The following is a 25,071-nucleotide window of genomic DNA, read 5'->3' as shown; positions in this document are numbered from 1 at the left end:
GAGGAGGTATAACAGAACACATTTACTCACTGTGAATGGAGAAGATGCTATCTTGAGCTTTTACTCTGATAACATGAGAATAATCTATGTCTGTGTGAGTACGTACAGTATTTGTGTGTGTGTTTGTGCATCCATGTGTGGGCATGCGTGAGTGTGTAGTGTGGCGAGCATATGGCAGACCCATTTCATTCACAGAGAGAGTAGCTCTCATGAAAACAATTTTTTTAAACAATTCACCTTTATTTAACCAGGTAGATAAGTTGATAACAAGTTCTCATTTACAACTGCGAGCTGGCAAAGATAAAGCAATGCAGCTCGACAAAAACAACAACAAAGAGTTACACATGGGATAAACAAATGTACAGTGAATAACACAATAGAAAAATATACACTGCTCAAAAAAATAAAGGGAACACTAAAATAACACATCCTAGATCTGAATGAATGAAATATTGTTATTAAATACTTTTTTCTTTACATAGTTGAATGTGCTGACAACAAAATCACCCAAAAATTATCAATGGAAATCAAATGTATCAACCCATGGTGGTCTGGATTTGGAGTCACACTCAAAAATTAAAGTGGAAAACCACACTACAGGCTGATCCAACTTTGATGTAATGTCCTTAAAACAAGTAAAAATGAGGCTCAGTAGTGTGTGTGGCCTCCACGTGCCTGTATGACCTCCCTACAACACCTGGGCATGCTCCTGATGAGGTGGCGGATGGTCTCCTGAGGGATCTCCTCCCAGACCTGGACTAAAGCATCTGCCAACTCCTGGATAGTCTGTGGTGTAACATGGCGTTGGTGGATGGAGCGAGACATGATGTCCCAGATGTGCTCAATTGGATTCAGGTCTGGGGAACGGGCGGGCCATTCCATAGCATCAATGCCTTCCTCTTGCAGGAACTGCTGACACAGTCCAGCCACATGAGGTCTAGCATTGTCTTGCATTAGGAGGAACCCAGGGCCAACCGCACCAGCATATGGTCTCACAAGGGGTCTGAGGATCTCATCTCGGTACCTAATGGCAGTCAGGCTACCTCTGGTGAGCACATGAAGGGCTGTGCGGCCCCCCAAAGAAATGCCACCCCACACCATGACTGACCCACCGCCAAACCGGTCATGCTAGAGGATGTTGCAGGCAGCAGAACGTTCTCCACGGCGTCTCCAGACTCTGTCACGTTTGTCACATGTGCTCACATGTGCTTCATCTGTGAAGGGCACAGGGCGCCAGTGGCGAATTTGCCAATCTTGGTGTTCTCTGGCAAATGCCAAACGTCCTGCACAGTGTTGGGCTGTAAGCACAACCCCCACCTGTGGATGTCGGGCCCTCATACCACCCTCATGGAGTCTGTTTCTGACCGTTTGAGCAGACACATGCACATTTGTGGCCTGCTGGAGGTCATTTAGCAGGGCTCTGGCAGTGCTCCTCCTGCTCCTTCTTGCACAAAGGCGGAGGTAGCGGTCTTGCTGCTGGGTTGTTGCCCTCCTACGGCCTCCTCCACATCTCCTGATGTACTGGCCTGTCTCCTGGTAGCGCCTCCATGCTCTGGACACTACGCTGACAGACACAGCAAACCTTCTTGCCACAGCTCGCATTGATGTGCCATCCTGGATGAGCTGCACTACCTGAGCCACTTGTGTGGGTTGTAGACTCCGTCTCATGCTACCACTAGAGTGAAAGCACCGCCAGCATTCAAAAGTAACCAAAACATCAAGCATAGGAACTGAGAAGTGGTCTGCAGAACCACTCCTTTATTGGGGGTGTCTTGCTAATTGCCTATAATTTCCACCTGTTGTCTATTCCATTTGCACAACAGCATGTGAAATTTATTGTCAATCTGTGTTGCTTCCTAAGTGGACAGTTTGATTTCACAGAAGTGTGATTGACTTGGAGTTACATTGTGTTGTTTAAGTGTTCCCTTTATTTTTTTGAGCAGTGTATGTACAGTGTGTGCAAATTAGTAAGATTAGGAAGGCAAAGAATAGGCCATAGTGGCGAAATAATTACAATTTAGCATTAAACAATGGAGTGATGGATGTGCAGATGATGATGTGCAAGTAGAGATACTGGGGTGCAAAAGAGAAAAACAAAATTAATAACAATATGGGGATGAGGTAGTGGGGTAGGCTATTTACAGATGGGCTACAGTGGGGCAAAAAAGTATTTAGTCAGCCACCAATTGTGCAAGTTCTCCCACTTAAAAAGACGAGAGGCCTGTAATTTTCATCATAGGTACACTTCAATTATGACAGACAAAATGAGAAGAAAAATCCAGAAAATCACATTGTAGGATTTTTAATGAATTTATTTGCAAATTATGTGACCAGAGAGAGTGCTGGTAAATATACACTGGTGTTCAAAACATTAGGAACACCTTCCTAATATTCAGTTTCACCCCCTTTTGCCTTTAGAACAGCCTCAATTCGTGAGGGCAAGACTTTACAAGGTATCGAATGCGTTCCACGGGGATACTGGTCTATGTTGACTCCAATGCCTCCCACAGTTCTATCAAGTTGGCTGGATGTCCTTTGGGTGGTGAACCATTCTTGATACACACAGGAAACTGTTGATTGTGAAAACCCCAGCAACGTTGCAGTTCTTGATACACTCAAACCGATGCGCCTGGCACCTCCTACCATACCCCGTTCCACTCACAGTGCCTTCGGGAAGTATTCAGACCACTTGACTTTTTCCAAATTTTGTTACGTTATACAGCCCTATTCTAAAATGGAATGGGGTATGGTAGGAGGTGCCTGGCACACCAGTTTGAAAAAAAATCTTCAGCAAAAGAAAATCCTCAGCAATCTACACACAATACCCCATAATGACTAACTGAAAACAGGTTTTTAGACATTGTTGCTCATTTATTAAACATAAAAAACAAATACCTTATTTACATAAGTATTCAGACCCTTTGCTATGAGACTCGAGATTGAGCTCAGGTGCATCCTGTTTCCATTGATCATCCTTGAGATGTTTCTACAACTTGATTGGAGTGCGCTTGGAGATTTCCAAATGTCACCCAAAGACTCTCAGACCATGAGAAACCAGATTCTCTGGTCTGATGAAACCAAGATTGAACTCTTTGGCCTGAATGCCAAGTTTCACGTCTGGAGGAAACAAGGCACCATCTCTACAGTGAAGCATGGTGGTGGCAGCATCATGCTGTGGGGAGGTTTTTCAGCGTCAGGGACAGGGAGACTAGTTAGGATCGAGGACATCCTTGATTGGCCCAGCCAGAGCCCGGACTTGAACCCGATCGATCGAACATCTCTGGAGAGACCTGAAAATAGCTGTGCAGCAACGCTCCCCATCCAACCTGACAGAGCTTGAGAGCATCTGCAGAGAGGAATGGGAAAAACTCCCCAAATCAGGTGTGCCAAGCTTGTAGTGTCATACCCAAGAATACTTCATGCTATAATCACTGCCAAAAGTGCTTCAACAAAGTACTGAGTAAAGGGTCTGAATACTTATGTAAATGTTATATTTCATTTTTTGGTTTTTCATAAATTAGCAATAAATTCTAAAAACCTGTTTTTGCGTTGTCCTTCTGGGGTATTGTGTGTAGGTTGATGAGGAGGAAAAAAAGATGTAATCAATTTTAGAATAAGGCTGTAACGTAACAAAATGTTGAAAAAGTCAAGGGGTCTGATTACTTTCCGAAGGCACTGTAAATATTTTGTCTTACCCATTCACTCTCTGAATGGCACACATACACAATCCATGTCTTAACTGGCTCAAGGCTTAAAAATCCTTCTTTAACTTGTCTCCTCCTCTTCCTCTACACTGATTGAAGTGTAACATCAGTAAGGGATCATAGATTTCACCTGGATCCACCTGGTCAGTCTATGTCATGGACAGAGCATGTGTTCCTGTTTTGTACACTCAGTCTACATGCTGTTGTGTAAATTAGGACAGAGAGTGGCTCAGTCTTTCAGAGGGCAGACAGGGTCTCTATCTCTCCCTCGCCATCATTTCTATTAACAGAGACCCAACGCCTGCAGCACTGTCGCTAATAGAGTCTGTTGTTGCAGTTAAAATGAACCCCTGGTAGAATAAAAATATGACCAGAGCTGAGATATTAGAATAATCTGCTAGGTAAGTGTTCAGAAGCATGTACAGTTAATATGGACATAACATTAATTTAATCCTAGATGGAAGAACAGGGAAAATGTATTAAGAAACAAACCCTGTAAAATGTTAATTTGTTTTTATTATGGATCCCCATTAGCTGCTGCCTTTGCAGCAGCTACTCATCCTGGGGTCCAGCAAAATTAAGGCATTATACATTTTAAAAACATTACAATAGAATCATAACAGATTTCACAACATATTAAGTGTGTCCTCAGGCCCCTACTCTACTACCACATATCTATAATGTGTGTAATTAGTGTGTATGTTATGTGTTTACTGCATTCATGAGTTACTTGATGTGGAATAGAGTTCGATGTAGTCATGGCTCTATGTAGTACTGTGCGCCTGATCTGGACTTGGGGACAGTGAAAAGACCTCTGGTGGCATATCTTGTGGGGTATGCACGGGTGTCCGAGCTGTGTGCCAGTAGTTCAAACAGTCAATACCTCTCACAAATACACGTAGCCAGGAGAGATTGACATGCATTTATTAAAGTTAGCTCTCTGTTGTCGTGACGTGACTATCATTAATCTGATGACTGTTATTTATTGAATCAAATGAATTATGTTTAATTGTTAGCCGATTAAATTAATCATGTAACAATTAACTCATTAGGGAAGATATGTTTTTTTTTTAAGAGAAGAGATGTTTAACAAGTTACTATCTCCCGACTTAAACTCTAAAGATATACCGATATCTCTTACATCAATAACAGGCAAGTATTCATTAGTACCTCATCAGTCTCATTCTGAACATTGCATAATCCGTGGATCCGCAAGAACCCTAGTGCTTTTGAATATTCAGGACTACACAAATTGATTTAATCATTTATTTATTAACTAACTAAATAACAACACAGAATACCATATACACTTACATGAGGTAAAAGTCCATAGTGGACTGATACGATATGACGGCTTGTTACACAATGGAAAGGGGGTGGGAAAAGACAAAGAGAGGGAGAGACAAAGAGAGTCAACTTATCGTACATGTATTTGGAAACTACACTTACAGTAACCAGAATACTTAGCACCCTAACCACCACTCATTCGGATTAGGAATACAATATATAATTACACGTAGCCACTACCCCGTCTATGGGTTGTGGCTTGATGTAAGGCTCTGGTGGTCCACCAGAGGTCACAATGTCCTTCTTAGTTGTAGAGCTTCTCTGCTTGAAGTGTTCATTGGAATAGTTACTTCAGACGTACCAACAGTTGTATCAGAGGGGATTGTCTTCCTTCCCCCCTTGTGTCTTTAGTAAAAAAATGTAGGACCATTTTTTCATGCACCACTGCAGACTGAATGTTCTGGTCTAGTCTTTACCTTCTTCACTTGTGTTGAGAGTTTCAGCGTTTCTAACCATTTCGTAACGTTCAGCTCCCACTGTCGGCTGGTCTGTAGAGTTTAAAACATTTTCAGTTGTGTAGCCACTGCTCCACGCTGTCTGGTCTCAGTACAAAGTTTCTAACCATTTCAACGTGTGGACCACAACCTCATGTCTTCTTGGTCTTATAGTTTTAACCATTCGTGACGTCCGGTTTACACCGTCCGTCTGCTTGGTCTCAATGGTTGGTTATTCAAGGTTCAGCTCCTGACCACTTTACATGCCAGCAGCAACCCGGCAAGTTTTGGTCTGTATGTTGATTCTTAGCGAGTCCTTTTAAGCACTCTGGCCAAAGTGGCGTTCCGTCATGCGGTCACGAACTCTGAGCTCACTTGGGCATGGCTACTGACTGGGCACAGTTTATAGGAAAATCAATTATCTCATTTATAAGGCCAAAATCACATTGCTGTCTTCACAAAAGTATTTACATATTTAATCATATATTTTAGTCTCCTCAACTTGCTCTATTTCCACATTATTCATTACAATATTTAGTTGAGGTTTAGGGTTCAGTGAATGATTTGTTCCAAATACAATGCTTTTAGTTTTTGAAAAATTCAGGATGAACCAAGTCCTTGCCACCCATTCCGAAACTAACTGCAGCTCTTTGTTAAGTGTCGTGGTAATTTCAGTCGCCTCTGGTAGATGTCGTGTATAGTGTTGAGTCATCTGCATACATAGACACACTGGCTTTACTCAAAACCAGTGGCATGTTGTTAGTAAAGATTGAAAAAAGTAAGGGGCCTAAACAGCTGCCCTGGGGAATTCCTTATTCTACCTGGATTTTGTTGGAGAGGCTTCCATTAAAGATCACCCTCATTAGTGACCATGCTTCAATTCATGGTGGATCAGGTTCATACTGAGATTTTTTTTTACTCCTGCACTAAACAATAAAATGATGTGCATATGTCAATGTTACCTTCAGAACATGTTTATTTTATTTTTACCCCACTTTTCTCTCAATTTCGTCATATCCAATGATGATCTTGTCTCATCGCTGCAACTCCCCCCTCGGGAGAGGCAAAGGTCGAGCCCGCTTGACCCGGAAGCCAGCCACACCAAAGTTTCGGAGGAAACACCGTTCTGCAGGCACCCGGCACGCCACAAGGAGTCGCTAGAGCGTGATGAGACAAGTAAAGCCCCTCCGGCCCTTCCCCTAACCCGGACGATGCTGGGCCAATTGTGCGCCACCCTATGGGACTCTCGGTCACGGCCAGCAAACCCGGGTCTGTGGTGACGCTTCAAGCACTGTGATGCAGTGCCTTAGACCACTGCGCCACTCGGGAGGCCCCCCAGAACATTACACTTAACCATTAATATTCAGAATAGTACGGCATATTCAGTATTGAGTCAGACAGTAGAATACAGTGCAGATAGAGTACAGTATGATACAGTAGTATAGTAGGGAGTACTCACAGGTGTCTGTTGCAGGTGGAGTTGACCATTGAGGGGTCAGTGGTGTGGAGGGTGACAGGAGGGGTGTGTTGGGCAGACAGCAGAAACCCAATGGCCAGCAGAGACAGACTCAGACATGTACCTAGGAGAAACAACACAGTCATACACATACAGTCTAAACAAACAGTGTACTGCTTTAGACATAATATGGGTTACTACTAGTGCCTGTGTAGTTACATGTATTACAATTTCACATAGTCCATGTAATTCCATTCAAATCTATCTGTGGAGCTATCTGTGAAACGTATACTGTGATCCAATATGCCTTTTCACATACACTAAATGTGTCCCTGAATCATCAGGATCCATGCGTTCATCTTTACCCTGACCCTCTGACCCTTACCAATGATGCTCCCCAGGGTGAGTTTCCTGCGGCCAACCCTCTCCACTAGCCACACCCCCAGTAGGGTGAACAGAAAGTTGGTGAAGGCTGTGACCCCAGCCAACCAGATGGCCACCTTGTCATCCCGCACTCCCGACATCTGCAGGATGGTGGCGCCGTAGTACCTGCACAAAGAGGAGAAGGTGTTCCATCAGTCAAAAGAACCATGGAGAAAGAGAGAGAATTTGGCCCATCTTGATATAATGTATCTCTATGGTGGTGCCGCAGTACCTGCACACAGAGGACAGGATATGGTCATCATCAGACACCACATGGCTACCATGTAAAGAGAGAGTTTGGCTAAGTTTGACACTAGCTGGACGCCATGTTGATGCACAAAGACAATAGGGTGGTGGCCACTATCTGGCCATGCTGGAAAGAAGAGCCAGGTAGTAATGTCCTTCTGGAATGGCCATCTACAGACTATTGAGGACAGGACAGGAAACCCAAAGGTCATTTCAATTGTGTGTTGTATTGCATTGGATTGTCCCTCTCATGCCAATAAAGCTTGAGAGAGCGAAACAGAACTAGGAAACAGATCGAAAGAGACAGATCATCATGTACTAATGATTCTCTCCATAGAGAAGAGGTACACTCCATTATGTTCTTTAGTTGAGTGACCACCAATCAATCACTGGTAAGGCAATCAACCCTAAATAGACACAATGAGCCGAGTCTCCATCCATCCACCCCCTTCACTCGTGTCTGCATGTGTCCCAAATGGCACCCTAATCCCTACATAGTGCACTACCTTTGTCCAGAGCCCTATGGGTCCTGGTCAAAAGTAGTGCACTATTTAGGGTGCCATTAGGGACGCACACACTCTGGTGTCACTGTCTAATTAAAGTGCCACTTTTCTGCCTGGAGGATGCTGAACTCTTCAACTAGGCAGATTACACCTCATCAAGCTCGACAGACAGGGCCTCTAAACATTCTCTCCTTGACTTGCTTCATTGCTAGGGCGCCAGGTGATAGAGACGGGGGAGGAAGATCCTAGCCCTGTGGAACTTGTAGACGCCCAGAGAGCTGCTCAAGGTAGAAGTTGACACAGATCTAGGATCAGATTACCCTACAGTGGCTGACAAAAAGAACTCGGACCGCACATCAGTGGTTAAGGGAAACTACGCCGCTCTCTGATCAACCCTCTCCCTGCCTCACAAGGCAGCATCCCAGCCTCTGTAGAAAAACACTGTCTGCTCTCCAGGTTAAATGAGAAAATACAGACACTCGGAACGCAACGCAACGATTCGTACCAAAAAAAGACGAGAGGAAAACATTCATTAAAAGTTAAAAATAAAAGGCATTCCCTTTCCTTTCTCTCTTGCTCCCTCACTTTGTCACTCATTCTCTGCAGAGAGCAGTGAATTAGCATTTTGTTTTTCCCATCTCTTAAAAAGCATCTGCACCCGTCTGCTCTTTTTCAAAACAAAACACTCCTACCGATTGCCTATTTGCATAAATCTTTCCTTTATGTAAGTCAGCCAACATGTTTCTCAACTTGAGACTAACTTCAATACTTCAGAGTTAAAGTACAGGTGTAAGGGGTCACGAGGACCACACACAGGGTCAATAAAAGTCAAGCAAAGCCCACAGCAAGGGCAATAACCACATGCAGCGATGTAACATGTTTGGGCGGAAGGCAACAAAGCCGCCTGATTTCTGTCTCGCTTCTCAAAGGCTTTCAATCTCAGTATGCATCTGCCCACACACACACAGAAACATAGTATGACTGATAAGGGGTTTGTAGTAGCATCGGGTGTAAAAGCTCTCTGCAGTAGAGGCCCGCTAAGCTCCATCTCAGGTCTGAATCAGATTGATTAAGAAGCAGCAAGGCCAGCTGGAAGGGAAGCACAGCTAACCAGCCCAGTCAGCTACCCTCTGCTCTAACAGAACACAGCATCACCACCACACCACATCCACAACAAACATGATATAACCAGCTACAAAGAGTGCTGTAAAACAGTGTACTTTGAAACACTTCCAACATGGCATCCAAATACTGCCATAATACAGACTATTGGGTGGAAACCACATGGTGCCAGTGAAAAATCATAGTCTCAAACAGAGTTTGCCAAATTGTGTGTATCTTTAGGCTCTGGGTTCATTCCAGAAATGTGGAATAAAAATTGATTTCTTTTTGTGGGTGAGACCCCCTCCCAGGCCACTTGCAGAGGGAAGAATGAACCTTCCCCAGACTCTTCTAACGATGAAGCTGCAGGTTCATTCTTGGACTCCCGGGGAGCTCACAGCCCAATTACATAAATTACACTGCCCACTAAAACATTCTGCTAACAACGTCCATGTGGCCCTCTATCACAGGTGGTGAGATGAACAAATGGCGATGATACTGTAGATTGTAGATAATAACAGCCTGTGCTAATTGAAATGGCTGTGTTCAATTTGTAATTAAACGTAATACATTTTAGACCAGGGTAACTACTCTGAACTGGACACAGATGTCATTTGTCATTTCTGACCAGTCTGGAAGGTCTCAGACACTCAATAAAGCTGTCATTCATAAAAACAACATTCAAATGATATAGCCTATGTATGAGTGGACGAGAAGTCTGAAGCTCTGTAACCAACACTGCTATTAATCCAACACAACTAAAAAACACCCAGGGTTTTATCTTTGATACATAATTGGTCAATTTTAACTTAAACAAATTCAGAGTTAGCCTACAATTAGTTAATTTGTACTGGATTTTGAATAGCCTAGTAATAGGGCGATAGCCTAATTAATAGGCTGACACATTACCTTTAGCTACAGAGTATCTCACTACCATGTGTTTCCATCTGCTTAATGTAAACATGTTACTATAGATGTTCCAGAACAGATTTCACTTGCTTTCCCAAATCAAGCACTGGGTAGCTACAGGAACAGGGTTGGAGAGCCCATGGCATACAGAGTTTGGGCGGAATATCACCTGTCACGAAGCAAAGTAACCGGAGTTAGCTACCTGACATGAGTGAAACGAACCGGCCCCTATTCGCTATTTGAGTTTAAATACGGATTAAATGTATTTTTTCTCTTGTCACTGTTCCTGCCCATTTGATAATGGGTCATTCTAAATCGAAACAAATTTGACATATTATTTTTTTTATTTGAATTTTACCCCCTTTTTCTCCCCAATTTCGTGGTATCCAATTGTTAGTAGCTACTATCTTGTCCCATCGCTACAACTCCCGTACGGGCTCGGGAGAGACGAAGGTCGAAAGTCATGCGTCCTCTGAAACACAACCCAACCAAGCCGCACTGCTTCTTAACACAGCGCGCATCCAACCCGGAAGCCAGCCGTACCAATGTGTCGGTGGAAACACCGTGCACCTGGCGACCTTAGTTAGCGCGCACTGCGCCCGGCCCGCCAAAGGAGTCGCTGGTGCTCGATGAGACAAGGATATCCCTACCGGCCAAACCCTCCCTAACCCGGACGGCGCTAGACCAATTGTGATTGTGTGTCGCCCCACGGACCTCGCGGTCTCGTGAGACTCTGGGCGCGAACCCAGAGTCTCTGGTTATTAAAGACAATATTAAATTGAGAATAGTCTGTTGAGTGAAAATATGATAACTTGACAGGAGAACAGTGTGTGCAGCCTGAGACAAGGAACAGAGCACAATTGTGCAGCCTGAGGCAAGGAACAGAGCACAATCTTTTGTGTGACTTTCGCAAAACATCAATAGCCTAAAGTTGCATCATGCAGCCTATATATCTTTTGACTTCTAAGAAATTTTATGGATTGTATCATTCACAACTAAAGTTGCCAAATAACTCTAAATCAAGGGTATAGGACCTGTTTCAAATCATCACTTCTATGCTCAAAATAGCCACTTCATATGTGCACTCTCGCTCTAAATGGGAAAAATATCCTTTCTATTTTATTCAGCTAAGTTCAGTTATAATCTTCTTATTATAAAATAATTTAACATAAAATAATGGCAAGGGACTTATGAGAATGTCTTGTCAGCGAAATGAACAAGCCTACAGCCTATGACATGGCACATAGCCAGATAACAATCAGTAGGCAAACTCATATTCTGTTCTTTTGAAATACATTTTCTTCGTATCATAATGTTTCTTTAAATCTGCCTAAAATAAATAATGGATTTACTGTGATGGTGTATATTCACTTCAAATGTAGATGTTCCAAAGGCGGCATCAGCAGCTTGCATGCGTGGAGGCCTAGAGATGCTAAACGTGTTTATGTTAATTAATGCTCAATTACCGTGAGACTGCATGGACACAATAACAGACTTACCACAGTGTGATAATATGGATCAAAGCTGAGAGCGAGCGAGTATGGGAGGAGAAAAAAGTCGAGCGAGTATGGGAGGAGAAAAAAGCCAGTTCCATTCACCATGGTAACCACCATCTTTAATAAGTGATATCTAGTAATACGTCAGAAATATGCCATGGACATGTTCAATTCCAACCCTCTAACACACTCTTCCGCACACGCACACCCTTCTGCACCCCACAATTGCACACCCCTCTACATCCATCTATAGCCCTGTACATCTGAGGTCGGTGGGAATCACTTGGGCCAAGTGTAGGATAGGGACAAATACACAGGACTGTTCCATATATTGGTCTGAGAGTGAACTCTGGAATGCAAATAGTACAAGACACCACAAGACGCCATACAGCTAAGAGAAAGACAGGAAGATGGAGAAGAGACGAGAGGTAGATAGACTGAAACGGATGTGGAAAGTGACTGAGTGACTGAGTGAGAGTCATCAAGTGTAATAATCAAGTATTCCACTGCATTAGCTATGGTGCTTATGCTCAAATTGTGCGGCAACGACTGCTGTAATGCATTTTCAAGCTGTTACGCTGTGACTATTACATTATTACATTCTCTCAGTGTAAGATTGTGCACTTATGCAAGTATAACAAGCTCAATAGGAACATCACAGTGGAGTGGAGAGACAAACAAATCATTACATAAACAAGAAACACTCATCTCCTACTTGAGATGTTAGGAAAAAAGTGTAGCTAGATAAACATTGGCTGACTTTGATTGGGTTTGAAGGAGGACACACAAGCTGGCTCTTGAAAACCAAAACACACAAGGTGACATGGTAGACTGTAGATTGTGTAAATACACAAAAACACAACAACTACAACAACGTCGACATGAACAAGATTCCAGTGTGCCACCAACACGGACCCCTTGACCTTCTCCAAGATGATCCAAGATCAAAGATCAAAGATCCAAGATGGAGGTTATGTAACAGAGTGGCACCCTACTCACTATAGGCTCTGGTCAAAAGCAGTGCACTATATAGGGAATATAGTTCCATTTCAGATTGTGCCAGTGGCTGTATGTAATGTGAGAGGAGCAGACAGAAGGTGTAAAATGGCCTTCAGAACCTCTGTTCTAAAAATAGAACTTGCACTCTGTCTGCACTCCACTGGCTATCCTCTGTAGTATATTCACTTCACACCTTTCTCCTCTCTCCGACATGAAGACAAGGTGACAACAAAGATGTCAGAGAGAGGGGAGGAAGAGAGAGTGGAGGAGGGGAAAGAGGGGTATGAGGTGGAGTATGAGGAATGGAACGTCAGGGTGGAAGGGAGAAGGATGGAAGTGGTGTCTGAAAGAGATATGTTTGTGTGCACTCACCTCTGAGGCTTGGCTGCGCGGGCTAAAGAGAGATAGGTGGATGAGAGGAAGAAAACACAGAGAGGAGTGGGCCTGTACGTGTTTGTGTGTGACCTGGAGTTAATCACATGGCCAGGAAGAACTCCTGTACAATGAATTCTACTCATAAGAAAGAAAATGTTTCCCCCTCACCTCTCCTCCCCTCTCGCCTTCATCCTCACCCCTCTGCTCCCCCTCTCACCTCTCTCTGACTACCTGTCGTGCTCCAGTCCATTTCACTCTTAAGGTGAGAGGGACATAAATTGTTCACTTACGGCTGACATTTACAAATGCATTACTGGAGCTTCATTGAATATGCTCCCGATTGTAAAGGATTAAAGAGGGAAAGAGAGAGCTAGCTGAAAAGCCCACTCCTTCCCAAGAGATAGATTCTGGGTCCCAAATGACACCCTATTTCCTACATAGCGCACTACTTTTGACCAGTGCTGCGAGGGCTCTTGTCAAAAGTAGTGCAATATATATATATATATATATATATATATATAGGGACGCAGCCAGAGAAAGGTACTTGGAGGGTCTAAGGACTCAGCAAACAATAACACCATCAGAGCTCCTTTATTAAGGCTGGCTATGCTGTTAGCTGACATAAAGACAAAACAAGATGATATTGTTTGGAAAGGTCATGATGGCCTGATCGTTAAAGCGGATGGATGCATTGGCAGCCTCAGTGTGACACGAGGAGTGTGTGTTTGTGTATGTCAACTCAAATCAAATATTCGTCACGTACACGGTTTACAGCAGGTATAAAAAGTTCAGCAAAATGCTTGTGTGCTAGCTCCCATAACATTGCAGTACAATAATCAATAATAAGAGTAAAAAAAATACAAATTATAATAATAATAGTATAGGTAGTATGCATAGTAATAGCCTGATATTGACACGATATTATATACAGTATAGATAATGAATGTGCTACCGCTATGTCAAGCATGACAGTATTTACAAATATATTGGATAGTGTTTTGGTCACACAGTTGAATAGATAGTGTATACTAGAGAAGCAGCGTTGACCGTGTATGTGTGTGTGTGTGTGTGTGTGTGTGTGTGTGTGAGACGCGAGGAGTGAGAGGACCAGCTATCACATCCCTAACCAATAACCACTCATTACTGGGAGTTCAATGGCACAATCATTTAAACACATTGATACTCACAGACAGCACACTAACCAGGTAACAATAATGCAATCATACCAATGCAAGAGAGGGAGGAGGGGAGGGAAAGAGAGAGAAACAAGAGAGTTAGAAAGCATAGGGGCCTAAGAGCACTCAGAGGGAGCGATAGACATGGAGAGATGGAGGCGAGAAATGTCTCTCTTGGGAACTGGCCTATTTCTCTCATGAAAGGAGACGAATGCATTATCACACTCATGTCGAATGCTGCTGAACAATGAGACGCACAGAGACAGAGTTCACTAAACACAGAGAACACCAGGATACTGCTCAACTCTGCTCAAGCCTGTACAACTACACTAACAAACACGGTGACGCCTACACACCTCTAAAGGAAAACAACAGCAACTACTGTATGCTAGCGTCCAGAGTTTTTCCTGGTCAGGTGGGCCAGACAGTCAAAAAAACTAAACAAGTACCACAACAAAGTCATAACAGTCTCCGAAAATGAACTACAACAGCAAAAGCAACACACACCACAACAACATAAACTTTGACAAACTTAGAGAAGATAATAAAAGAACAATTAGCACATCTAAAAAAAAATTAAAAAATAGGTTGTTGTGGATGGGTGTTATTGTGTGTGAATATTACCATAGGCTAATTACATACAGCTATGTGATCACAGCTATGTGATCTGCATAAGCGGCATGAGGCCTTTCTACTACGATAGCCTACAAGCTGCTTATCAACTATAAGAAATACACAACTGACTGTCATCAGTCATCAAGGGCAATACAAGGGTGACACACACAGAGACAGACACAAACAAACATGAACGACTGGACCTTTACAGCTCTCCTCCCAGGCTGTCCAGCGGGGGCGTATGCTTTATGGTTAATGGGACGTGGTGTGGCCAAAACAACATACAGGAACTCAAGTCCTTCTGTTCACCTGATTTACAATTCCTCACAATCAAATGTAGACCGCATTATCTACCAAGGGAATTCTCTTCGATTATAATCACAGCCGTATATATTCCCCCCCAAGCAGACACATCGATGGCTCTGAACGAACTTTATTTGACTCTTTGCAAACTGGAATCCATATATCCGGAGGCTGCATTCATTGTAGCTGGGGATTTTAACAAGGCTAATCTGAAAACAAGACTCCCTAAATTTTATCAGCATATCGATTGCGCAACCAGGGCAAGAAAAACCTTGGATCATTGCTATTCCAACTTCCGCGACGCATATAAGGCCCTGCCCCGCCCTCCTTTCGGAAAAGCTGACCACGACTCCATTTTGTTGATCCCTGCCTACAGACAGAAACTAAAACAAGAAGCTCCCGCGCTGAGGTCTGTTCAACGCTGGTCCGACCAATCTGATTCCACACTCCAAGACTGCTTCCATCACGTGGACTGGGATATGTTCCGTATTGCGTCAGACGACAACATTGACGAATACGCTGATTCGGTGTGCGAGTTCATTAGAACGTGCGTTGAAGATGTCGTTCCCATAGCAACGATTAAAACATTCCCAAACCAGAAACCGTGGATTGATGGCAGCATTCACGTGAAACTGAAAGCGCGAACCACTGCTTTAAATCAGGGCAAGGTGACTGGAAACATGACGGAATACAAACAGTGTAACTATTCCCTCCGCAAGGCAATCAAACAAGCTAAGCGTCAGTATAGAGACAAAGTAGAATCTCAATTCAACGGCTCAGACACAAGAGGTATGTGGCAGGGTCTACAGTCAATCACGGATTACAAAAAGAAAACCAGCACTGTCACGGACCAGGATGTCTTGATCCCATGCATACTAAATAACTTTTTTGCCCGCTTTGAGGACAATACAGTGCCACTGACACTGCCCGCAACTAAAACATGCGGACTCTCCTTCACTGCAGCCGACGTGAGGAAAACATTTAAACGTGTCAACCCTCGCAAGGCTGCAGGCCCAGACGGCATCCCCAGCCTCAGAGCATGCGCAGACCAGCTGGCTGGTGTGTTTACGGACATATTCAATCAATCCCTATCCCAGTCTGTTGTTCCCACATGCTTCAAGAGGGCCACCATTGTTCCTGTTCCCAAGAAAGCTAAGGTAACTGAGCTAAACGACTACCGCCCCGTAGCACTCACTTCCGTCAACATGAAGTGCTTTGAGAGACTAGTCAAGGATCATATCACCTCCACCCTACCTGACACCCTAGACCCACTCCAATTTGCTTACCGCCCAAATAGGTCCACAGACGATGCAATCTCAACCACACTGCACACTGCCCTAACCCATCTGGACAAGAGGAATACCTATGTGAGAATGCTGTTCATCGACTACAGCTCAGCATTTAACACCATAGTACCCTCCAAGCTCGTCATCAAGCTCGAGACCCTGGGTCTCAACCCCGCCCTGTGCAACTGGGTACTGGACTTCCTGACGGGCCGCCCCCAGGTGGTGAGGGTAGGCAACAACATCTCCACCCCGCTGATCCTCAACACTGGGGCCCCACAAGGGTGCGTTCTGAGCCCTCTCCTGTACTCCCTGTTCACCCACGACTGCATGGCCACGCACGCCTCCAACTCAATCATCAAGTTAGCGGACGACACAACAGTGGTAGGCTTGATTACCAACAACGACGAGACGGCCTACAGGGAGGAGGTGAGGGCCCTCGGAGTGTGGTGTCAGGAAAATAACCTCACACTCAACGTCAACAAAACTAAGGAGATGATTGTGGACTTCAGGAAACAGCAGAGGGAACACCCCCCTATCCACATCGATGGAACAGTAGTGGAGAGGGTAGTAAGTTTTAAGTTCCTCGGCGTACACTTCACAGACAAACTGAATTGGTCCACCCACACAGACAGCATCGTGAAGAAGGCGCAGCAGCGCCTCTTCAACCTCAGGAGGCTGAAGAAATTCGGCTTGTCACCAAAAGCACTCACAAACTTCTACAGATGCACAATCGAGAGCATCCTGTCAGGCTGTATCACCGCCTGGTACGGCAACTGCTCCGCCCACAACCGTAAGGCTCTCCAGAGGGTAGTGAGGTCTGCACAACACATCACCGGGGGCAAACTACCTGCCCTCCAGGACACCTACACCACCCGATGTCACAGGAAGGCCATAAAGATCATCAAGGACAGCAACCACCCGAGCCACTGCCTGTTCACCCCGCTATCATCCAGAAGGCGAGGTCAGTACAGGTGCATCAAAGCTGAGACCGCGAGACTGAAAAACAGCTTCTATCTCAAGGCCATCAAACTGTTAAACAGCCACCACTAACATTGAGTGGCTGCTGCCAACACACTGACTCAACTCCAGTCACTTTAATAATGGGAATTGATGGGAAATGATGTAAAATATATCACTAGCCACTTTAAACAATGCTACCTAATATAATGTTTACATACCCTACATTATTCATCTCATATGTATACGTATATACTGTACTCTATATCATCTACTGCATCCTTATGTAATACATGTATCACTAGCCACTTTAACTATGCCACTTTGTTTACATACTCATCTCATATGTATATACTGCACTCAATACCATCTACTGTATCTTGCTTATGCCGCTCTGTACCATCACTCATTCATATATCTTTATGTACATATTCTTTATCCCCTTACACTTGTGTCTATAAGGTAGTAGTTTTGGAATTGTTAGCTAGATTACTTGTTGGTTATTACTGCATTGTCGGAACTAGAAGCACAAGCATTTCGCTACACTCGCACTAACATCTGCTAACCATGTGTATGTGACAAATACAATTTGATTTGATTTGAGTCACTAGTTTAATTGGCATGTCTCAACATCTCCAATATGACATTTCTATAGCTGACCATCTGTCTGCCAACTGCCCCCTGTAAAACAAACATGCACACATAAAAACTAAATTATACACTGAAATATGACAAACCAAAAGATTAAGATATAAACAATATAATATGAAAGGTTACCCTATGCTGGTTAATTCCAAATCATGTATAATTTTACAGTAATAAATACAAACTTTGAAATATACTGTAAGTAATCTGTGTACATGAGTATCATGTTGAGACCAGAGCAAAACATGGCCAATGTTCAGTGACACCATCACTAATTGACATTGTTAAATTATGGATGGATCAACAACACCTGTGGCCTCTGCTGTGCTCTCATGCTTAACTTCTGGCAGAGGAGAAACAGACAGATGACCTTCCCTCTTGGCCCCTCATTCTCTCATTAATTCTCTCTCTTTCCCTTTATCTCCCCCCTCTCTCTCTCTGTCCACTTCTTAAATCACCTTACTCTCTCTTCTGCCTGCATGTAACTCTCTCTACCTCCCTCCCACTCTCTCCTTCCTTCTTTACCTCCCTCTCTCTCCTACAGTGACCTTTGCGTGCTGGATAATGTGGCTAATCGAATCATTATGATTCCAGATCTAATAGAAAGAGGACACATCCTCACTGACAAGACAGGCCAGTTCATTCTTGTTCCTCATTGTGGCTCACAATGACAGACAGACAAATAAACGGACGGGCAGAGCCAGAGAGAGAGAGCCAGAGAGAGAGCCCGAGAGAGAGAGACAGAGCCAGAGAGAGAGAGAAAGAGAGAGAGAGAGAGCCAGAGAGAGAGCCAGAGAGAGAGAGCCAGAGAGAGAGAGAGCCAGAGAGGGAGAGAGAGAGAGAGCCAGAGAGAGAGAGAGAGCCAGAGAGAGAGAGAGCCAGAGAGAGAGAGAGAGAGCCAGAGAGAGAGAGAGAGAGCCAGAGAGAGAGAGAGAGCCAGAGAGAGAGAGAGAGCCAGAGAGAGAGAGAGAGCCAGAGAGAGAGAGAGAGAGCCAGAGAGAGAGAGCCAGAGAGAGCCAGAGAGAGCCAGAGAGAGAGAGAGAGCCAGAGAGAGAGAGAGAGAGAGCCAGAGAGAGAGAGAGAGAGAGCCAGAGAGAGAGAGAGAGAGAGAGAGCCAGAGAGAGAGAGAGAGAGAGCCAGAGAGAGAGAGAGAGAGAGCCAGAGAGAGAGCCAGAGAGAGAGAGAGAGAGCCAGAGAGAGAGAGAGAGCCAGAGAGAGAGAGAGAGCCAGAGAGAGAGAGAGAGAGCCAGAGAGAGAGAGAGAGAGCCAGAGAGAGCCAGAGAGAGAGAGCCAGAGAGAGAGAGAGAGAGAGAGAGAGAGCCAGAGAGAGAGAGCCAGAGAGAGAGAGCCAGAGAGAGAGAGCCAGAGAGAGAGAGCCAGAGAGAGAGAGCCAAAGAGAGAGAGCCAGAGAGAGAGAGCCAGAGAGAGAGAGCGATTCAGAGAGAGAGAGAGAAGTCCACAAGGAACCACAAACATATCCCAAACTGCCATAAAATCGGCACATCCCGGGAGACCTTAAGTCCATGAGAGATATGCATCAATACATCTCTCATCCCGACGCTCTCTGGCAGGTGGAGACGTCAATCCGACAGCACTCTGAGTTCAGTTCACAACAACGTCTGTGTGTGTCTGTGTGTGTGTGTATACTTGTATCTATGAGTCCGCTATAGGAGTGTGCCTGAGAGGGTCTGAGAGGAACCAAAGCTGGGATGTTGGCTGAACAGCATTTAGAGTAATCTCTTCGTGACAGGGTCAGAACAAAGAAAGAGGTACTCAGAGTGGGTGACAGGATTCATACCATATGAAACTCTTCCAAAGCATCTTAGGAAGAGGAATCATGCTGTTTCATTTGAGGGCTGAGCAGAGGATGAGTAAGTAACACAAACAGGTCTGAGTTGAACAGAGGATGCGGGATTGTCTCTCCATATACTCCTTAGCCAGCTGAGATGATCTTGGGCTGGACAAGGAAAGAGCGAGTGTCTCTGTGTGACTGCCCTGCACCATTGTGACTCTCGGTGCTGCTGTTCTATCTGGGCTAGGGCTGGGGCTAGGGCTGGTGCTTGGGCTGGTGCTTGGGCTGGTGCTGGGGCTGGGGCTAGGGCTGGTGCTTGGGCTGGTGCTGGGGCTGGGACTAGGGCTCTGGCTGGGACTAGGGCTCTGGCTAGGGCTAGGGCTGGTGCTGGGGCTGGTGCTAGGGCTCTGGCTGGGACTAGGGCTCTGGCTGGGACTAGGGCTCTGGCTGGGGCTGGGTGAGGAGTGAGTGACACATAGGCATGTGCCCCATGTCGGATCCCACTGAGGCAGACAACCCATCAACCTGATTTGTTGTCACTTGGCTGTCTCTGCCACCACCTGTGGCTTTACAAATGACCAGAGGGAGAAGTAAACACAGCAACGGACCAAAACACACACTAGCTGCCTTAATAGATTCACACACACACACGTAAAACCTTGGTTATCACCCACACGCACGTACACACAAACACACGCTAGCACACCCGCACACCAAACCGACACCCACGCACACCCACTTGTCCTATTCCTCTCACCTCGAATGGTTGCTTAGCAACAGCACATATCGCAAGATTGTTTACAATGCCCAGAATATGCTTGAGATCAGGGGGGATGAGAGAGAGCTAGACGAGGCAATCTCACTTGAGATGGAAATAAAGACTTATTGGTCTAACACCTTACAGGCACGAAGGAAATTCCGTGAGCGATTGACCCTGAAAAGTGCATAAAAGTGCATGAAGCATTAAAAGCAACAGAAAAAGGGGTGTGTTACGTGAAAGAATTTGATACACCCCAAAAAATGTATAATGTAGGTTACCACTGTCAATTGTCAATTTTCTTCGGGCAAAGTTGCTTACCAATCACACAGGTGTGGCTCTGTGAACTATCTCCTTTACAGCACATGATAGTGTAGATCCTGCATGTCATTGTCTAAGCGTTGACTGGGCCATTGAACTGGTATTCGACATGATTCATAGGACCTTGCAAGCCCACTAAGCTGAAGGCTACATAGGCATGTTACTATACCACTCACATGACGGTGTTGATCCTGTAAATATGAATGTACCTTAATCAAAACCATGTTACCTCACTTAGCTATAGCTTAGGCATGTTAGACCAGCGAATTTGCACAAGAGCCTTGGTTTGTGCAAGCCGAAACGGCACATCGTAGACAGAGCATATCTCTGAGACAGAGCATATCTCTGAGACAGAGCATATCTCTGAGACAGAGCATATCTCTGAGACAGAGCATATCTCTGAGACAGAGCATATCTCTGAGACAGAGCATATCTCTGAGACAGAGCATATCTCTGAGACAGAGCATATCTCTGAGCATATCTCTGAGACAGAGCATATCTCTGAGACAGAGCATATCTCTGAGACAGAGCATATCTCTGAGACAGAGCATATCTCCTGTTTCTGTAGCGTGAGGCAGCTTGATGTACAAGTACATCCCCTGGACAGGACGCTAGTCTATAACAGGGCCTTACCACTTACATCAAAATCTAACTTTATTTGTCACATGCGCCAAATACAACAAGTGAAGACCTTACAGTAAAATTCTTACTTGCTCTTTCCCAACGATGCAGAGTTAAATAAGAAAAATCTCCTTAATGTGGAAACTCTAACCAACAAGTTTCAAAGTTATTCACCACGTGCAAAGGATCCAACAGGTGTGAAACAGTACAGTGAAATGCTTACTTGTGAGCTCTTTCCCAAACAGTGCAGAAACAAATATATCTAGATAATAAAAAGTCAAACATAAAACACAAGGAATACGGAGAAAAAGAAAAGAAACATGAGAAAGAAAAGAAAGAAACTGCAAGTATATACAGATCAGTGCCAGTACCATATTCAATGTGCAGGGGCCACTCAGGCCACTTAGATACTAAAGCTTAGGCTACTCACATGACAGTGTTGATCCCAGAGAGCTGTTGGAACATCTGCAGTCCACATCCCACCAGGAGTGCTCTCCGAGTGGGGGGGTAGGTCAGCATCCTCCAGATCACCGGGCCATCTGGACACACACACACACACACACACAAACAAAGGAGCAGAGGTTAGCAGAGGTTAGAATCATCAACCTATCAATGGACAAACACAATACACATGAAACAGGCCAACAGCGACACCAACAAGTGGCTGAAGTTTGTTCTGTTCTGTCTGAAAGTAAAGTTGTGTCTGAGGCAGAAGGAGCAGAAGCAGCAGGCTTACAGCTGAGACCTTCAAACAGAGACTCCAGGGAGAAGCAGTCATAATAGGACAGAACGTCTGGCATGCAGAGCTTTGATAACTCCACTGAGATATCAAACACACACAATAATGGACAAATATGGACAAACACACACACACACAGACAGACAGACACATGCTGACAAACATACACAAACACAGACAAACACAGACAAACACACACAGTGTTGGCCTGGAGCAGCTGTGAGGGGGTGGATGCTCGCTGGGCTGGGAAGAGCTCCTTTAGCTCTGAGACAGGCTGAACACACACACACACACGCACAGCTACCGGACAGCGCCTCACTGAAACAGAAAACACTCTCTCCAGGACCAGTCACAGCAGGCTCTCCCGATAACTATTCAACACTGACCGAGCCACTCTGCACTTAGCCACACACACTGGGGAGACCAATCAAATCACGCCGTTTTTCCCAGCACAACGCTTCCTGACTATTACTGCTGTCATTATCTTTGAATGCATGTATGGATGTCCCATCTTATGCCTCATAAGCTTAGCTAAGTTATTAATCAAAATATAGATCTGTTCATATCGTGTGTATCACAAAATAACACAAAGATGCCATAAACATTCATGTTGACAGTCTCCAAATGTTACCGGTACACCTTATTATTTATAGCTGACGGAAGTGAATGTTGACTTGGACTGTGTGTGTGTGTGTGTTTATCGACTGCGTGAGTAAAGTGAGTGTGGACATGAGCTGCCAGGTTACAAATGTAGCCATCAGGAACTGATAGGAAGTGATGTGTTTATGAGAGTCAACTATTTGTAGAGCACTAACATTGTAGAGGCAGGATTGAATGGGCCCAGGAGACAATACCAGAGGACAGAGAACTGATTAGCTGCAGCTCAGATCCTGAGAGATGGACAGACAGATCGCTGTGAACCAACCAACCTAGGAAATGGGTCTGTCAATGAATGGTGGGCAAACTTCACAGAGACGCACAAATACACACACAGACTGATAAACACAGACACTGCTTGTGCATACACTCACATTCCCAAGCAAGAAAACCAAAAATGTCGCTCAAACAGAAGGGGGAATGAAACAAAATGGGGTCTTGTCCCCATTGTCTAGCTGATAGTGGAACAGAGTAAAGATGTTTCCCTCGCTCCTCTTTTTGCTGAGATGCAGTTGAAGTCGGAAGTTAACATACACTTAGGTTGGAGTCATTAAAACTCGTTTTTCAACCACTCCACAAATTTCTTGTTAACAAACTATAGTTTTGGCAAGTCGGTTAGGACATCTACTTTGTGCATGACACAATAAATTTTTCCAACAATTGTTTACAGACAGATTATTTCACTTAAAGTTAATTGTATCACAATTCCAGTGGGTCAGAAGTTTACATACACTAAGTTGACAGTGCCTTTAAACAGCTTGGAAAATTCCAGAAAAAATATGTCATGGCTTTAGAAGCTTCTGATAGACTAATTGACATCATTTGAGTCAATTGGAGGTGTACCTGTGGATGTATTTCAAAGGCCTACCTTCAAAATCCGTGCCTCTTTGTTTGACATCATGGGAAAATCAAAGGAAATCAGCCAAGACCTCAGAAAATAATTGTAGACCTCCATAAGTCTGGTACATCCTTGGGAGCACTTTCCAAATGCCTGAAGGTGCCACGTTCATCTGTACAAACAATAGTATGCAAGTATAAACACCATGGGACCACGCAGCCATCAGAGTTCTGTATTACTATCTAAGTCTGTACCCAAACAATTTGAGCTTCTACTTCTAAAAATGCACCTTTCCAGAAACAAGCCTCCCTCTGCCCCCAGCTGTGCCCTCGATACCATATGTGAGTTGATTGCCCCCCATCTATCTTCTGAGCTCGTGCTACTAGGTGACCTAAACTGGAACATGCTTAACTGGCCATCCTACAAACTAAGCTTGATGCCCTGAATCTCACACAAATTATCAATGAACCTACCAGGTTCAACCCCAAATCAGTAAACACGGGCACCCTCATAGATGTCATCCTAACTAACTCGCCCTCCAAATACACCTCGGCTGTTTTCAATCAAGATCTCAGCGATCACTGCCTCATTGCCTGCATCGGTAATGGGTCTGCGGTCAAACGAACACCCCTCATCACTGTCAAAAGCTCCCTAAAACACTTCTGCAAGCAGGCCTTTCTAATCGACCTGGCCGGGGTATCCGGCGGCGCAGGGCAGGAGGGGGACTCCGGCGGCGCAGGGCAGGAGGGGGACTCCGGCGGCGCAGGGCAGGAGGGGGACTCCGGCGGCGCAGGGCAGGAGGGGGACTCCGGCGGCGCAGGGCAGGAGGGGGACTCCGGCGGCGCAGGGCAGGAGGGGGACTCCGGCGGCGCAGGGCAGGAGGGGGACTCCGGCGGCGCAGGGCAGGAGGGGGACTCTGGCAGCGCTGGACAGGCGGGAGCACCTGTAGCAAGGAGACAGAGAGACAGCCTGGTGCGGGGGGCTGCCACCGGAGGGCTGGTGCGTGGAGGTGGCACCGGATAGACCGGACCGTGAAGGCGCACTGGAGCTCTTGAGCACCGAGCCTGCCCAACCTTACCTGGTTGAATGCTCCACGTAGCCAGGCCAGTGCGGCGAGGTGGAATAGCCCAAACAGTGCTGTGCTGGCGAACCGGGGACACCATGCGTAAGGCTGGTGCCATGTACTCCGGCCCGAGGAGACGCACTGGAGACCAGATGCGCTGAGCCGGCTTCATGGCACCTGGCTCGATGCCCACTCTAGCCCGGCCGATACGAAGCGCTGCTATGTATCGCACCGGGCTATGCCTGTGCACCGGGGACACCGTGCGCCTCACGGCATAACACGGTGCCTGCCCGGTCCCTCTCTCTCCAC

General features: G+C 45.2%; 1 protein-coding gene across 1 annotated transcript in view; it reads right to left on the bottom strand.

The window, feature by feature from the left end:
- LOC115133240 (proton myo-inositol cotransporter-like) overlaps positions 1-25,071 on the bottom strand; it is a 66,683-nt gene that overhangs the window by 3,363 nt on the left and 38,249 nt on the right. The window contains exons 4-6 of the mRNA XM_065021758.1: positions 21,896-22,004; positions 7,327-7,490; positions 6,945-7,065 (exon numbers count right to left, since the gene is read on the bottom strand). Of these exons, the coding sequence (XP_064877830.1) occupies positions 6,945-7,065; positions 7,327-7,490; positions 21,896-22,004 (394 nt within the window). The remainder of the gene's footprint in view (positions 1-6,944; positions 7,066-7,326; positions 7,491-21,895; positions 22,005-25,071) is intronic.

Source organism: Oncorhynchus nerka, linkage group LG8 (assembly GCF_034236695.1).
Source record: "Oncorhynchus nerka isolate Pitt River linkage group LG8, Oner_Uvic_2.0, whole genome shotgun sequence".
Classification (NCBI taxonomy): Eukaryota; Metazoa; Chordata; class Actinopteri; order Salmoniformes; family Salmonidae; genus Oncorhynchus; species Oncorhynchus nerka.
The sequence above is the reverse complement of the archived record's forward strand: the minus strand, read 5'-3'. Positions and strand labels throughout refer to the sequence as shown.